General features: G+C 38.9%; 1 protein-coding gene and 1 long non-coding RNA gene across 2 annotated transcripts in view; one reads left to right on the top strand and one right to left on the bottom strand.

The window, feature by feature from the left end:
• The window catches only part of LOC148216657 (uncharacterized), a 64,437-nt gene extending 51,559 nt beyond the window's left edge, over positions 1-12,878 (top strand). The window contains exon 5 of the long non-coding RNA XR_015794777.1: positions 12,491-12,878. This is a non-coding gene — a long non-coding RNA (uncharacterized LOC148216657). The remainder of the gene's footprint in view (positions 1-12,490) is intronic.
• Positions 509-17,308, bottom strand: CXCL14 (C-X-C motif chemokine ligand 14). Its single transcript, XM_007423585.4, has 4 exons — positions 16,863-17,308; positions 15,856-15,961; positions 8,996-9,106; positions 509-1,588 (listed from the first exon to the last, which is right to left on the bottom strand). Exons 1-4 carry the CDS (start codon positions 16,924-16,926, stop codon positions 1,573-1,575), a joined length of 297 nt encoding a protein of 98 aa, XP_007423647.1. The 5' UTR covers positions 16,927-17,308; the 3' UTR covers positions 509-1,572.
• Between the last annotated feature and the right edge of the window lie 405 nt (positions 17,309-17,713).

Below are 17,713 nucleotides of genomic sequence, written 5' to 3' on the forward strand. Positions count from 1 at the left end.
ACTGAACATCTGGGCCCTTGGGGCTACGAGAGTGTGTACTTTTGCCTCACAGTGTGGCCCTACTTGCACTATTGGAGAGGAAACTCCAAATGGATCCTACATTATACTCCTGATGTTGTGAAATACAATATTTGCAATATCTGGAATCCAAAGGAGAGGATTTTATTAAGTTCCCTTGTGCTGCTAGATAAACTTTGCAAAAGGCAAAGGCAAAGGCAAAACATCAACAGGGGAACAAGGGAATGAAATAGTAATAACAATTTTAAAAAATCTGAATCCCATCTTCGGGATTGATGACACTGACTTTTTTTAATGTCTGAACAGTTTTTTGAAAAATATGGATGAGTGCACTTAAATGCAAGATACTTCCCTGTGAATCTGGAGATTTCTCCTAATTCCAGTGGCATTAATGGCAGGAGATTGGCCTTTAAAGTTCATGCCAGCATAATCCAGAAATTGTTATTACAGAGTCCCAAATGTTTAATCCAATGAAAGTTAGCCACCAGCCTTTAAAATGTATTTTATTCCTTAAGTTCCATTTGTCATAGAAAGAAATATGAAATCTGCATGCAACTCCCTAAATATTCCAAACATTTAAATAGTATATGATAATTTAGCAGTACAATACATTATACAGAAAGATAATATAGGGAAATCTCCTATAGTATATTTACAATTGAAAAGGTAGTTTTGTTATTTATATTTTTATAAAGAGGAATGTACTGCTTACCAGTGAAACTATTACATTCGAAATAATAGATTGTTGTTTTGTGACTAAAACTTATATGTCCATTCCCCTATCAGACACTTCATCCCTCCCCCAGTAAGAAGGTATATTTTTGGACAGTTTTAAACTAAAAATCTAAGGAATCATATGTAATATACCTGAAGATATCAAAACACAAAATTGCAAACTTCAGAAGAACCTCAGGTAAGAAAAAGTGTCTTTTCCATATTAAACTGCTTTAGAAATATTTTTATCCACCCCAGAGAGAGAGAGTAGTATATTTTATATTACCCCATCTGCAGGGATTAAAAGATGAACAGCTTATATCAATTTTGTAATGAGAAACCTTATTTCCAAACTGTACAGCAGTAGATGTCATTGTGGAGCACAATCCCTAGTTTAGCCTCTCTCATTCCATAGAAAAGGACACTCCTAGAAACGTTTATTATGGAGCAGAAAGTTGTCCCTCCATGCCAAAAAAGAGTGACTGTTTTAGATTTTGTTTTTAACAAGATTCATTTTATGAGCTTATAAAGCCCAATATCCAGTCATAGGGACAGAACAGTTATCAAATTAAGATTATACAAATACATTTTAAATGAAGATTATGTTTCAAGAGATTTCTCACTACAAAGGAGGCATGTATAGGATCTAATGTATAAAGACACTTATGAAATCTGGTGGCTTTTTTTTAGCTATAAAATGTAAAAAGTGATCCTTGGTAACAAGAAAAGTGCTTTATAACATAGATGTTGAGCTGTGTCTCGTGAGAAGTCATCTTTGTTGCCATTTTTCTTACGCCCATCAATCAATCAATCTCACTTCTTCTACCAGACATCACTCTCTTACTCTTCATAAACTCTGGAAAAATAAAAGTAAAGTAATTAGTCTGATCAAACAGTGAAACAACCCCATCGCTTTTCAAGAAACTAAATTTCAAAGCACTCATCTGCCAGCCTTCTTGGGCCAGATGCATGTCTTACAATTTTTTCCTGAGTCTTATGCTATTTAAACAACTTACCGGAGGTGTTTAAACATAAGTTGTATGGCCATTTGTCAGGGATGCTGGTAGTAGTAAATTTGTGCATTGGGAAGAGGATTGGACTAAATGGTGAAAAGTGATATATGATGATTCTGTGAACAGCATTATCAGCTGATTCCTCTCTCCCACTGCTACTGGTCAGTAGTTGGTACTATTCAGTGGCATGCTGCCTCTTAAGGTGGTGGTGAATAAAATTAGCCTTCCACATACAGTCAGGTCCAGAAATATTGGGACATCGACACAATTCTAACATCTTTGGCTCTATATACCACCACAATGGATTTGGAATGAAACAAACACAATGTGCGTTAACTGCAGACTGTCAGCTTTAATTTGAGGGTATGTACATCCAACTCAGGTGAACGGTGTAGGAATTACAACAGTTTGCATATGTGCCTCCCACTTGTTAAGGGACCAAAAGTAATGGGACAGAATAATAATCATACATCAAACTTTCCCTTTTTAATACTTGGTTGCAAATCCATTGCAGTCAATCACAGCCTGAAGTCTGGAACGCATAGACATCACCAGACGCTGGGTTTCATCCCTGGTGATGCTCTGCCAGGCCTCTACTGCAACTGTCTTCAGTTCCTGCTTGTTCTTGGGGCATCTTCCCTTCAGTTTTGTCTTCAGCAAGTGAAATGCATGCTCAATGGGATTCAGGTCAGGTGATTGACTTGGCCATTGCATAACATTCCACTTCTGTCCCTTCAAAAACTCTTTGGTTGCTTTTGCAGTATGCTTTGGGTCATTGTCCATCTGTACTGTGAAGCGCCGTCCAATGAGTTCTGCGGCATTTGGCTGAATGTGAGCAGATAATATTGCCTGAAACACTGCAGAATTCATCCTGCTGCTTTTGTCAGCAGTCACATCATTAATAAATACAAGAGAACCAGTTCCATTGGCAGCCATACATCCCCACACCATGACACTACCACCACCATGCTTCACTGATGAGGTGGTATGCTCAGGATCATGAGCAGTTCCTTTCCTTCTCCATACTCTTCTCTTCCCATCACTCTGGTACAAGTTGATCTTGGTCTCATCTGTCCATAGGATGTTGTTCCAGAACTGTGAAGGCTTTTTTAGATGTTGTTTGGCAAACTCTAATCTGGCCTTCCTGTTTTTGAGGCTCACCAATGGTTTACATCTTGTGGTGAACCCTCTGTATTCACTCTGGTGAAGTCTTCTTTTGATTGTTGACTTTGACACACATACACCTACCTCCTGGAGAGTGTTCTTGATCTGGCCAACTGTTGTGAAGGGTGTTTTCTTCACCAGGGAATGAATTCTTCGGTCATCCACCACAGTTGTTTTCTGTTGTCTCCTGGGTCTTTTGGTGTTGCTGAGCTCACCGGTGCGTTCCTTCTTTTGAGAATGTTCCAAACAGTTGTTTTGGCCACGCCTAATGTTCTTGCTATCTCTCTGATGGGTTTGTTTTGTTTCTTCAGCCTAATGATGGCTTGCTTCACTGATAGTGACAGCTCTTTGGATCTCATCTTGAGAGTTGACAGCAACAGATTCCAAATGCAAATAGCACACTTGAAATGAACTCTGGGCCTTTTATCTGCACATTGTAATTGGGATACTGAGGGGATATCACACACCTGGCCATGGAACAGCTGAGAAGCCAATTGGCCCATTACTTTTGGTCCCTTAACAAGTGGGAGGCACATATGGAAACTGTTGTAATTCCTACACCGTTCACCTGAGTTGGATGTACATACCCTCAAATTAAAGCTGACAGTCTGCAGTTAACACACATTGTGTTTGTTTCATTCCAAATCCATTGTGGTGGTGTATAGAGCCAAAGATGTTAGAATTGTGTCGATGTCCCAATATTTCTGGACCTGACTGTATGTTTAAGGCAACGTTAATATTTTATGTTATTTAAATATTAGGTTAATTATTTGGGTTTTGTGATGTTGCTGCAGTTTGTTGTTGCATACCTAGGCTGTTTTGCAAGATATGATATGTAAGCAATTGGACAACAATATCTAAGGAAATACAGAATGGGGAGATTTAATATAGGAAGAGATTCAGAAGCTGTTTTGTGAACATCTTCAAGAAGCTTTGACATGAGTTTACAAATAAAGCTGCCAAAAAACTCTTCAGGTACAATAGCAGTTGATTAAGCATAGAACCCTGGTTGTTTATATGCAACTATTGTAATTTATAGCTTTTATCCCAAGACCAGAAACCTGTAAATACTGACATTATGCTGGGCAAAAGAAGTGTTTGAGGAAAAAAAAGTTCTAAATATTTTATAAGGTATAGCTCTGAACCTGAGTTCAATTTTTGGACTGAGGACTCCTTTCTATATTATAGTATTAACTCATGGCAAAATAAATCTTGGACTGGTTTGCTCTGCTCCCACCACATCCTTAGCCCAGTCAGTCACTAGCCCAGTCAAATATCCTGGCAGTTTTGGTAGCACACAGTTCTATATTGGGAATGCCAAATCCCCACTCTCTTTCTCCAAGAAGTGTCTGGAGAGTATTGGTGAAGCTTGATATTATCACCAGTCCTTCCCCATTTGTCATGTAGGCAGCAATAGGCATGGTTGAGCCAGAGGCATCTGCAAGATTAGATATTTTTGTCCAAATGACAAAAGCAGCGCAGCACAATTATGATGCAAGCTCTGCTCCTTTTGTATGCATCTGTGACATCACAACACCATAAAAAAGTGGCAAAGCTTGTGTTGCGATTGGCATAATGCTCTTTAGTCAGCCGTCCCTCCCTGCAGACAGTTCTGGGCTTGGCCACTGCAGATAATCAGTGTTTGGGAGAAGTATTCTGTATTGTCACTGGGTACATTTAGAATTGACTTTGTCCCCCAGAGAGTGAATTGACCAAGTCAACCATTCCTATTCAGTGTTCCCACAACACATGTTGTAGAAACAGGGCCACTATGTTCTACGACCCATTTCAAGTAAACCATCAGGAACAGCACACCTTTATTCCTGCAGGCAAGTGATTATATGCTTCTCTTACCCATGGAAAATGTATATCTTTCCCAATGAATTGTAGAGCCTATTAAATACAATTCAGAATAATTTGATCCCCCCCCCCCCGGCCTGCAAGGGTGGCACAGATATCAGTAATCTGTGACATACCTGACAGAATCCAGCACTGACTATGGAACCACTGGTTTGGGTCCAGAAAGACGTGGCAAAAACATTATTAAGAAGCCAGAATTTTGCTATTCATTAAATAGTTACAAAGGTGAAGTAATGAATGTTAGCTTATTTAACTTATCAGTGGGGCTGAATTGTAACAAGAAGCAAATTTGTTATAATGCTGTTCAACTTTTACTTGGCAAAATCTTTTTAACCTCCGGATGTTGTATTTATCCATTTACAAAAAGAGCAAAATCATAATTAAGATCAGCAATTATTTCTAGAAAGGACACCTGGAGACCGTCACCGCCTTATCTTCAAAAGCGTCTAATATCCAATTTAAACATTAATTGGTGGGCTCTGCCCAACTTCTGCTGACAAAATCCCTCCTGATCTCTTTGGGAGCAGGATTGCATTCTCCAGATAGTACCTTCAGTGTTTTGCTTGCATTTTAAGCTTTCATCAAAGGGGAACTTTGTAGGCAATCAAGCTCTTTGTTCTTTGAAGTTCATCTGCTTCTGCTGTTTCACCCCAGGACAGGTGTGCCAAAGCTCGGTGAACCAGAATGCTGAAGGGAATAGCTGTTTACCCAAGTCGCTATTCATCCCTGTTATATAAAGAAGCAATATTCTGGCCTTTTCACCTGGGAAATAGGCATTTATTTTGTTCTCTAACCACCAGGGTTTTTGTTGTGTGATTCTGGGTATGTCACATAGGAGGAGATTTTTGAAGGATACTTATGTTACACTGGTTAGCTGGACAAAGATTTATCATACCAGTGCACAATTGCTAAGCCAGAGACACAGTAGATAGATGGCAGTGTAATATTAGAAATTATGGCATGGTTCTAGATGCAACATAAAGCAGACTTTGGATTTTCAAAAACCTGAAGTCTAATATTAAAAGACTGTACTTGCAGTTACCATGACTGGCCCTGCAGTAGCTGAATGGAAGGGCAGATCCTTACAGAGTTCATCATGCGTACTGTAGCACAGGTCTTCTTCACATGTTCAGGGACACAGTTGCAATTGGTTTTTTTTTCAATTATTATTTGAGGCATGTAGGTAAATTCTTGTAGACTGAGCATCCCAAACATCTTATCCTTTGCCAAAACTGAACCCCTTAACAAATCTTGGTCTTTGATGTCAGGTACAAATAAAACTTATTTACTGTCGGTAAGGTCTGGCCAAAACAGGTCATATCTGCAGGAACTACCCAAACAGTGCATCAGTTATATCCCATCAAGTATTATAATTCACCCAGTATGAATATCCATATCAGTCAGATCTTCCTATTTACTTTGGGCAAATGGTGTTATGCTTTTTTAAAAATCAATCTGTTCCAATTCTGTGACTTTTCAAGATATTAATTATAACGACCAGATCATTCATTTTAAGAGCACACAATAAAGTTCTGCACCTATGCTTTTAATTAGAATGGCAAACTTTAATGGATAAATTAAACAAATTAGAGAACATCCCTTTTTAATTTCCATTGCTCCACTATCCTCTACTTGGCCATAACTAAAAAAGATAATTTCAGACCTCCTTCTGAATATTCAGGCTGATAGTGTTTCACATGCCCCAATACTCCCCTCTCCCCCAGGTTAAAGACAATTATCTTTGTTGCTGAAACTCCTTTCAAGGGGGCATTTATAAAATCACATAATCTGTGAGACTATGAACGCCTATTAATACCGACTTTGTTACCCTAACAAAATGACTTCTCTCAGAATTCCAAACGTGATTCAGGGGTGTGTGGTGATTTTAACTGTATTAACTCTAGCACAATCCGTGCAAACTAGTCCAAAGGGCTCTTGGTGAAGTCGGCAGAGCATCCCCCCATACCTGCTGCTTGGAGCACTGAAGTGATTCGTTTTGTAATTGAATTGTAAAATTCAGATGGACCCAGAAGAAGTTTAAACTCTCTCTTCCATGATATCCTTAGATATTATCACACTGCCATGCCAAAACCAATGCCCGTCAGATGTGTCTGGCCAAGTACATCTGGGAAGAAATGGCTGGCAACTTTGGGAACAACAGTCCCAGCACATCTGAAATTACTAGGTTACGGAAAGACTTTAACACATTTGATTAGGTGAAATGCCAGAAACCTGAAGAGGTTTGATTCACAGATTCCTAAAAATAAGAACTTAATCCCCTAAAGCATTACACTTCAGAATGCTTTACGCTTCCAACAGCTTTGTTTATAGGTGAAGAAATTCCAAATGTTGGTGGGCCTTCCTGAAGCATGCTGCTTAACTTGAATTCAGTCTGGGCTTTGTTCATAGCTTAATCTGTAAGCAAAATACTTAAGTCAAAACTGGTCTTAATGCTAGGCTAATTCAGGGTTGTAGTTCAAATGTGGAACTTCACAAAGTTATTATTATTCTTTATTAAAGGATTTCAGCAAAGCATAAGCAGAGGATCTTCTTCAATCCACTACGCAAACATAAGAAGAAAGATACTTTAGAGCAGTGTTGTCCAAACTTGGCCACTTTAAGATGAGTGGACTTCAACTCCCAGAATTCCATGCTGGCTGGGGAATTCTGGGAGTTGAAGTCCACTCATCTTAAAGTGGCCAAGTTTGGACAACACTGCTTTAGAGGATAAGACGTCTGTTTCCCAGCAGGCTTTTTTTTTTTTTTTTTTAATTTCTCCCTAGGGCTGTATTCTCCTGGGGGGGAGGAAGGGACTGTATTTGGGTAGTGGGTGGGACAAAAGCTAAAAGGGAGTGGAGCTAAGCTGTTTTGACACATTCTCTCTTACTCTTATTTTTCTCTCACCTTCTTTAATCACTGGTTTATTCCCCCTGCAGCACCCATCTCATTTGTAAGAGAATAATAAGACTGCAGCCTTGTTAAACAGAATTAAGCATCACAAGTAGAATCAGGTAGCACTGCGTTTGCAACAGCTTCTGAAAAATAATAAAATTGCTTCATATTCACTCCCCCACCCCACTTTGACTATTTATAATATATATACAAAATATTAGCAGGAAAAAACATGGACAGGTAATCCTTGTTTAATGGCCATTCATTTAACAATGGTTTGAAAATATGGTGGCCTTGAAAAAGTCCTTTATGACCTGTATCTGAACTTACGACCACCGCAAACTGTCGCACCACACCATGCAGTCACATGATCATTTGCTACCTTTTTTATGACAGTCATTAACCGAATCACTGTGGTCACTAAGCGAATCACATGGCCATTAAGCGAATTCTGGCAAAAAAGTCTATCATGGAAGCTGGATTTGCTTAATGACCACATGCTTCACTTAACGACCATTGTAAAAATGGTTGTAAAGTTGGATCTGGTCATGTAGTGACTTGCTTAATGACCACCAGCTTAATGACCAATTCTCCTGTCCCTATTGTGGTCATTAAGCGAGGACTACCTGTATAATTTATGGTTCATATTGCATGCATCAAAACATGCCCAAAATATTAGTGATAATCCTTATATTAATACTTTGTCAAAAACTGCTTGTTGGATTTGATTGTTTGATACTTAAAATCTGGAGTGGCACGGTTAGTCAGTAAGTAAATAGGTAGGTAGACAATGCTTAACACACTGACTCCAGGCTTAAGCACAACCTTTTGTGTGTATGTGTGTGTGCTTTTCAGTCAAGTGTTGACTCCTGGTGATTACCTGGACTAGTCCCTGCAGTTTTCTTGACAAGGTTTTTCAGAAGTGGTTTGCCATTTCCTTCTTCCTAGAGCTGAGGGAGAAAGACTGGCCCAAGGTCACCCAGCTGGCTTTGTGCCTAAGGCAGGGCTAGAACTCCCGGTCTCCTGGTTTCTAACCTGATGCCTTTAACCACTACACCAGACTGGCTCTCTAAACAGAGCCTACTTCAGCAGAAATAGAGATACACTAATCTGTCATCTGGAGTATTAGACTTTTCAAAGAGATCAGATTATAACACAACACTTTCTCTTTCAAGTTACACTGAGTCCACATCTACCAAGCGCCACCTAACATGCATGTCAAACCTGTGTCAGAGACATCTTTTTCTAAATGAACAAATTCAGTTAACAAGAAAGCCCTCTTGTTATAACAAAGCCAGATGGCTGTCCTCACCTGCATAAAGTAAAGTACCCACCTGTCTTTTTCTTTCCATATTGTATACCACTTAAGTAATCTTTTTGTACTTGGGAGTTTGGGATGTAAGCAGTACTGATGGCCACCTCGGAATCGTGATTTCATTGTGATTCTGAAATAAAAACCAATGTGTCAGTATGGAGTGGCTGTTACAATTTTAACAAACAAGATTTGTTAACTTCATAAATAGTTAAGCGTCTCTTTCTAGTACAGGCTTTGGGCAAACTCTGTCTTTCCAGGTGTTGCTAATCTACAGTTTTCAAAACATCCTTTATTACTGGTCAGGTTGGCTAGGGCTGCTGGGATGTGGAGTATAGGGACATCTGGAAGTCACAGTAGATCATTGCTGTCCTCAGAGCTATTTTGTGCAATGGTCCTACATGTTCTGCTTTTCTTTCAGCACCTGAAGCCTGTATTGCATTGTTGCACATGATTCTGGTGTTTCTGATAGTATTTAGGCAGGACCTTCTACTTGAAGAAAGTTACAGTTCACGCACTGATAAACAGGCTGCACTGTCACCAGCATACTGTTGAATATACTTAAAATCCTGCTGGAGAATTGGAGTTGGGGGAATAGAAAATCTGGATGTGCTTGTTCCATCTTTCTGGCAATCATGCTCTGAATTAGACCAATTATTTGATGGTAGAGAAGTGAGCAAACTTCTGAAGCAGGATGGATCACCACAGGCAAGACTCAGATGCTAGGTAGATCTATTTTTATACCCCACATTCAATTCATCTTTGGTGGGTTTAGGTAACAGTTTCCATATTCTACACAGTTCGTAGGACTAGAAATGGAAATCTTTATGTATATACCTTGGTGCTCCCTGCAATGAACCTTCTCAAGAACCAGAAGATTTTTCAATAATCTGCTGCCCTCAGACCCACACATTGAGCCCATCCACTTCATTTAACTAGATAAAGAGATAAACGCTTCTGTAGCATTTCTGATCTTTGCCTTCGCAACAGCCTCGACTATGTTGTTGAGCTCCAGTTCTTGTGTTTTTTTCTGATTTTCTATCATACCCATATGCCTATTTATTCTCTCATGGATTTCTTTGGTGCACTATGGCCTCATTTCTCCTGGCCTCCTTTCTTCTCTAAGCCTGTATAAAATTTGGCATTAGAACACAGCCTTACCCAATAATCATTTTGTTAGAAATCTTTCATGTTCCCCATTGTGTGACTCTTTATATTTGAATGTGTATATATACACATATATACACACAGACAGAATGTTTCAGCTGTGCTTTGTAAAAAAAAAAAAAAAAGATGGACTGTTGAACTTCTTATCCATGAGCTACAGTGAAGTGGTTCATATATCGTATTACACCATCATGTATCTTGTTTAGTTAGGCTTAGTGTGCAGTATTATCTCAGTCTTTGTGGTTTATAAACCATGGTTTATAGATTAGTATGTTGCCTGAAATTCATAATTATGGTTTATTCAATGACCCATAATTAATCAATCTGCAGATTGCTTGGATTCACATATCACAGTAATGTCTTTAGGACAGACGTATCTTAATTTAAAGAGTCAGAGTCAATTTTCTCCCTGTGATTTAAATTGCTTTCTGGATTCTGGTTTTCTTTTCACTCCACAGTTGTTACAGGAAACTTACTATTTTATTACCAAATCCCATTTCTTTTTCAAATGAAAATTCAAGGCAAAATTGGGGAGGGGGGGGGAGAGAAAGAAATGAAAAGCATTGCCAAGCTCTAAGACATCATTAATATATAGTGTGGTTTCTTCATTTAAACATTTTCCTGAAGTATTATAAAGAAATTTACAAATTAAATTCATAAATTAAGTTAAAATGTATAATCTATATAATGAAATGGAGTGAACACATAAAAGCATTACTAGTGCAATCCTAAAATTTTCAATTCAGAAGTCCCATTGAATTTAGTCTGAGGTTGCTACCTTATACATCCTACTGAAAACAATTCTTTTTAGACAAGCGTAGGTTTACATTGCAACACACAGAAAGAAAAAGAACTAGAAACAGAAAGAAGGGGAAAATGTACCAATAGGCAACTAACTTTTAGGATGATCTAAACATTAAAAAAATCAAATGTTTTTGTTTTCTGAAAAAGAAAAAGTAGAGGGGATCCCAGGACCGCATACTCAGGGGCTTAATCGTGAGAGTTTTCTTGCTGATTTTAACAGAGAATGAAAAGGTTCCCTAATGGGCATTTCAGTTATCTTTGTACCTCAGAACTTCTGTCTTTTCCCTTTGACTGCCAGATCTGGCTGAGCTTCTAAAAGTCTGGCATTCACGGCTCCCTCAGGCCCATCCTAAAAGAGCTCGTGATTGTTTTTTTGCTGGCCTTTCAGCATCGCACTTCTGCTGGCATTTTGTTTGTGAGAGCACACTGCTGTTTGGTTTTCCCATCAGGCAGGCAAACTGGAAAGCCCAGATGCGAGTCCTTGGCAGCCGGTGCTGGGGCAGGAAAGCCTCGCGCTGCTTTTGTTATGCTGATGCACGTTTCTGAACCCTTTGTCAGCTTCAGGTCACTGATGTCATGGAGACATAACCGTGCATGCGAGTGGACCGAGAAAGGGCTACCTCCACACCTTCTGGAAGTTTGAACATTTCTCAGGACCTGTCAGAAAAAGGAGGTCACTGGCACACTAGACCACAGAAGCAGTTGGAACAGGCCTTTCCTGATTTTCACATGAAAGCTGATATTTGGGGGCTGAGGAGCAGGGAGCAAGAGAGGAGGACAGCCCCTTTCCGTGGCCATGGAGCTATCTTCTGAGTTTCTGTTCTCATAAAAGGTAGCAGGAAAATCTGCTCCCCCCATCCCGGATGGCTGAGCCATGCCTTTTCTGATCCAAAATGTCACACTAAGCACTTGACGATTCCATACTAACAATGCCAATGAATCGCTGTTCTGGGTGAGCCAGTTTTTCATTCTGCGAATTTCTAAAGACAATTTTCTCTTGTTGGACAGAAGATCACATTGCCCATGTGAAGCAGACTTGGTAGGACGTGCATTTTTGTACTGTCCCTATTTTATCAAAATCCCTGCTAGGACGAATTTTATATAGCTGCTTCTATAAGATCACGATTCTGCTCTTTCTGAGTAAGTGCCAAATTTTGTGTGAATGCTGTTGCTGTGTATCAGCAACTGACTAACTCAACTTAGTTCTGTAGCAGATACTGCATTTGCATATTCCCTTGGAGTTATAGCAATACATGCACTAGATGGATGTATTACATTTCTGCGGCTGGTCTTCAGTCATAATATGTCATTTATCATATATTTAATCTCATGTTATACAGATGTCTGGATCACTGATTCTCAATTCTCTAGTCCATAAAGGCTGGGTATACCACCTCATGGCAAGGAAGTTCTGAAATTCTGCTTTCCTCCTTTCCCCCATCTCATGACCAACACCCATTAACTTTCAGTTTATTGTTACTGCTGTATTGCAAGTTTGAAGAGTTATGCATGGAGATATCCCTGTTTTTGTTTTTTGTCTCAACAGGCACAGAATACTTAATACACAGAAGCTCTCCCCAAGCTGGTGCTCTTCAGATGGTTGCAACTGGTGGTTGGGAATTCAAGAAAGGAAAATCTCAACACTTCTGGGGTGGGACAGGTTAGGGAAAGGCTATATATAAGGTCAAGTTCAAAGAGCGTATACCCTGAATTCCAGAACTTTGGTAAAAATAATTGTGGAATAACATGCTAGATTCAATGGGATTTAATCTATGGATTGGACTAAGGTTCTAGTGTTAATATTCCTCCCAGAAGCCCACGCCACTGATTTAATTTCATCTGTATGCAAAGACATTTTCTGTTCAGAAAGGAATTTCTGGCCACATAACCACTTGTTTTCTTTACCTCTGCTGCTGCCATAAAACTGATTTTCATTTCTGCTTTGATATTCAATTAGGTGAATATTAGCTTTAGAGCTGCCTATTTATGCCCCAACTGCATTTTGTATTGTTGTGTTTTATGGATGCAATGAATTATTTATTACATAGCTTCAACTACAACTTTGGGCAGACGTTGTGTATTATTTTAAGCAAATAATGTTCCAGAAAACCTTGAATCCTGTCTTCTTCAATCCGTCTCCAAATTTACTCAGAAGAAATCCGTAATGAATTGAAGGAGATTACTTCCGAATGACTGAATGTATAATTTTATCATTATGAACTACCTTGTATATTTATGATAAACGTATTTAACTGCTAAGTACCAGACAGAGCTAGAGAGCTGTGGAGGAAATGTTAGTGATTCAGAACAGAGTGGAAGACATTGTTTAGGCAAAGCGCACTCTTCCTAGCTATAAAAGTTTCTTTATGGTGTTGTAAATAATGTGATGCTGCTTGCAGAGAAGAAACAGTGCATTAGCAATCCACTGCAATTCTATTTTTAATTTCTTAATTTTGCTTAAATCTCTGTAGGTATGCATTATCCTAAGATCTGAAGATTTCAGGTTCTGCCTCCTCTCATTACGGTTAGCAGTGCATATTCATTATAATGGGCACAAAAATAAAGGGGTTTGATGCATAGTGCATGAATAATCCATAAAACACCCACCTCCAAACTTTGAACTGTGACAAAGTGTATGTCTGTATATGGCAGTTCCGAAATTAATTTTAGAAATTATCCAAATAGATTATAACAAAGCAGAGTGCAGAGCCAATCCATTAAAATAAATAAATAAATGAGCATCTGTTAATCCCTATTTCTGTCATGGTAAGAGTGGGTAGGCATGTTATAGAAAGTGCATGTGAAATGAACAACAATGGAGACAAGCTAAATAAGATGTCAGAAATACCTAGGGCATCAAAAACCTCCATTTTTTCATAACTTGTATGGACACAGCTCAGTTTATTTCAATTGGAGCCTGCTATAGGAGTCAGTAAGTAAGAGGACAACAAATTACTGTATTCCTTTGAATGTTTACATATTGCATGTCTTATGAACTGTTTAATTATTACTGTAGGTTAGTTGTATCAGTGTTGAATTCACCAGTTTTTTCAGCTCTCACCAGCTTAGAAAATATTGGTATATCTAACCAGTGAAGGAGGGGCATTCAGAAAAGAAAAGTTCTGAGAAAAAGTCTTAACATGGCTCTTTTTTGTATTTGTCTTTCTTCAGACCTCAGTATTTGCATTATCTTTTTAAAAAATCTTAGAGTAATAAATTTGGAACAACCTGTGATGCATAGCTCTGCCTGAGAAAAAACTGGAATTACCAATCTGAAAAAACTGGAATTACCAGCACATAAATCAAGCAAAGAAACTCAACTGGTTCTGAAGACAAACCAAAGGGAGAATCAGAGAGAGTTAACTGGAGTTTTCAAACAGTAGCAATGAAAAAGAAAATTCCTCTCTGCTTAAAGAACATTGCTCTTAACGGATGATTCCTGGGGCAAACGTGTTCTCTCCCTGCGACAGCATAAAAATCAATGTGATTTTTTAAAAAAATGACATGGTGTTGAAAAAAAAAATCCTTAAGAAGTCGAATACTGTTTGATTTTGCTATCATTCCAACACAAGCAGGAAGTATGAGGCAAGTTGTGCCTTCAGGTTCACGGATCACTCCCCATTTCAATGTGGAGTCACAATATGGTGATAAAAATGAGCAGGGAATGACTGTTTCTGATATATACTATAGATACCATTTTAATAGTGTCCAGTAGGGTAAAACATATCATTATGGCCACTGGCTTGCCTTACAGCGAGATGGTGCAGGTGAATCTCAGCTCGGCCAGAGAGACTGTTTTTCCAACTCCTGCTGAATTTTTCTGAACTATTATGTGTGGCGTCCTGAGCTGTATCATTGTGATGCATGTCTAAAGTAAAATAAGTCAGAGGCTATTTGGCATTATATACTTTAGCCAGTAAACATTTTTCTGGACTCTTTCAGTAGTAACACACCACAGGAAAGATGTTATGGGAAAGTGGCTATTCCTCTATTGCCTCCACCTCCCATATTCAATTTACCACTTGGAAGAAAAGGTTCTGCAAGGCAATATTGCTAAAAGAGGTCTAATGCCCACATAGAAGGGCCCTGTTTCTTGCATCAGCTGACACAAAGAACAGTGAGCCCTGATGTACTACAACTGCCCTTTTTCTTTTTAAGTAGAACCAGTTCATTACAGTTGTTACTTAATGGGTTTCCAAACCCATTTGAAAAGGAATTCTACATGTTTGATTTAGTAAGATTTATTTGGCATGTTTTTGATAGGGCAGTCAAAGGGGTGAGGAGTGAGTTTTCTATAAAGTTGGCATGGTTAACAATGACTTGCCAGATAATGCTATTTAACACAAATCCTCAAAGAGGGGGTGATTTTGAATACTGAAATTAGTGGCTCTGCCCAGCTAAGACGGGTTCCTTATATATAGTCCAAATATTTTATAGCAGTACATCCCACTGAACTTAATGGGATTTACTCACAAATAAATGTAGTTGATACTGCGCTACAGTTAAATGGCTTTAATGCCACTGAAGAGAATGGGATTGGAGCAGTTGCACTACATTGCAGCATTTTATAATAAATATTTTGGATTATCTGCTTCCATGGAGATAAGATTCAGGATATGGAAACTCTAATGCACACCCATAAACAAATAAGTGCAAGTAATAAACAACTGAAAACAATGATTGTGTTTCTAATTTTTAATTCTCTACATAAACCTCATATTACTTTTTCAGTTTACACTTAACAAATGAAGTATATTTGCTGTATGTAAGACAGACAAAACAAGTTCCTAACTATTTTGCTACATGATAGGATTCTGTAATAAACAGTTTATCATTTTTATCATTTTTACATTTGCAGAAAAGCAGACTTGATTAGATATAAATGTAACACTTTTTTAAAAAAAGACTTACATGATCATTCGTTCCTTGCAATATGGATATTTTGGCCGCTCTTCAAGTTTTTGAATATCAGAGAATCTTATTTTGGGACCCTTTCTTAAGCATTTGCATTTTGATCCTATAAGAAAAAAGTAGGTATACATTTGTGTATGGACTAGTTTCAAACATTATTTTAACGTCTACCGAAATATCTGATCTGCTTATAGTTTACCTCTAAAGAGCAAGTGCTATATTTGCAGTCTTTAGTGAAAAAGATACCAAGGCTTCAATCCTACATATGGGTAAGCAATTTACATTCACTTGAAGTAGGCAGAAGATGTGTAAATGTCTCCATTTATATGCAGAAATGAGACCCATTAGATCTAGTAGGGCTAACTCCCAAGCAGATACACTGGATTGCAGCCTTTGTGTATACCAAGCCATGTGACAACCCCATCTTATTAATGCTGCACCTGCTGTCTTGAAATTTAATCACAAATAAAAGCTTAAGACAAATAAGACCAATGACTTTCATAGGTGTTAATTTCTTCCCCTTTGATAAATATTAAAAGAGTGTGTCAAAAGCATTCCAAATTCATTATTTTACACTCTACAAACTGCAAAAAATAATACAGTACCAAGCTGGGCCAAAAGGAGTTTTAACAACAAACAATGACACATTCAAACCTTCCAACAAATCCTAAATAACTGCACCGGTTTGAGTTCTGCTCACCTTTTCCATTGTGCAAAACCATGAATGAGTTCACCATTCAAATCTGGTCATTCCTAAGTCTAAATGCTCTGAGAAGTACACTTTGGCTGACAAATTGAATGCCACCTAGGGCTACCGATGGCTTTTCATGTGTGCTTTCCTGGTAGGTTTGCAAAAATTAGAACTATCTTCTAAACAGATACACGGTCTATTGTTGATTTTCCTTTTCTAAGTTCTTCCAAGGACCACAATCATATTTCAGTCTACTACTTCAATAAGGGATGGAAGTGAAAAGAGGAAGAGTGAGAGTGAGAAACCTGTAACTTACCTTCTATGCTTGTAAAGCAGATGACAAGGACCAGTATGAGGAAAACTGCGGTCAACAGCTTCATAGTAAGACCTGAAGAGCCTAGAAATGGGTTCACTTAGGTCTGACTGAGTTAACCTGCTTTCTCTTTTCCCCCGGAACTGTTCAGATGGTGGGGTCAGATGGCGTTTGAAGGGTGCCAGGCCAGGGGACGGATCGTGACGCTTCAGGCTCTGCTCGCCTGGTTTCTGTTGTGTCTGCTCCTGCACGTCCCGCCAGTTTCAGCTCCTCTCTGCCTGAGCACGGAGGCTTTCCTCCTCTTTTAAAACAGCTCCTGGAGCCCTTTTCCTCTGACTCATTAATATGCAGATAGACTCAGTTACTTTCAACAATTTCGCAATCCCCCCCAAAGGGAGGGGCTTACAGCGAGCAAAAATAGCCGATTCTGCTTAAGGCAGCAAAGTATCTTCAGGGATCACACACTGTAGGGAAAGACTGTGAGGTGAGAAAGAGGGGGTGAAAAGAAGGAAGTCTGCTTCTCTTTCCCACCCGCGCTCCCTCCCCAAACACAGGATAGTGACCTGGGTTGAAACCTGCTACAGTCATAAACCCCCCTCTAGCTGACTGGGGAAGTCACTGTCTCTTAGGTCAATGCACCTCACAAGGTTCCTGTTGTGGATAAAATTGGTGGAAGGGATAGTATGAACCTCACCCAGCGTTGGAGAGAATGCAGGGTACAAATCATCCTAACAGGATAGGATTTCAATGTAAGTTGAAGTCCCCAGAACTGAAGGACTCTCTTTTACTTCAGAATAACATTTATTCTTTGATTGTTAGGGAAGATTCACCCCACACCATGAGTTCCTTTGCTT

This window comes from Python bivittatus, unplaced genomic scaffold (genome assembly GCF_059951505.1).
Source record: "Python bivittatus isolate LINGU-HERP-01145 unplaced genomic scaffold, Pbiv_v1 ctg000080_np1212, whole genome shotgun sequence".
Classification (NCBI taxonomy): domain Eukaryota; kingdom Metazoa; phylum Chordata; class Lepidosauria; order Squamata; family Pythonidae; genus Python; species Python bivittatus.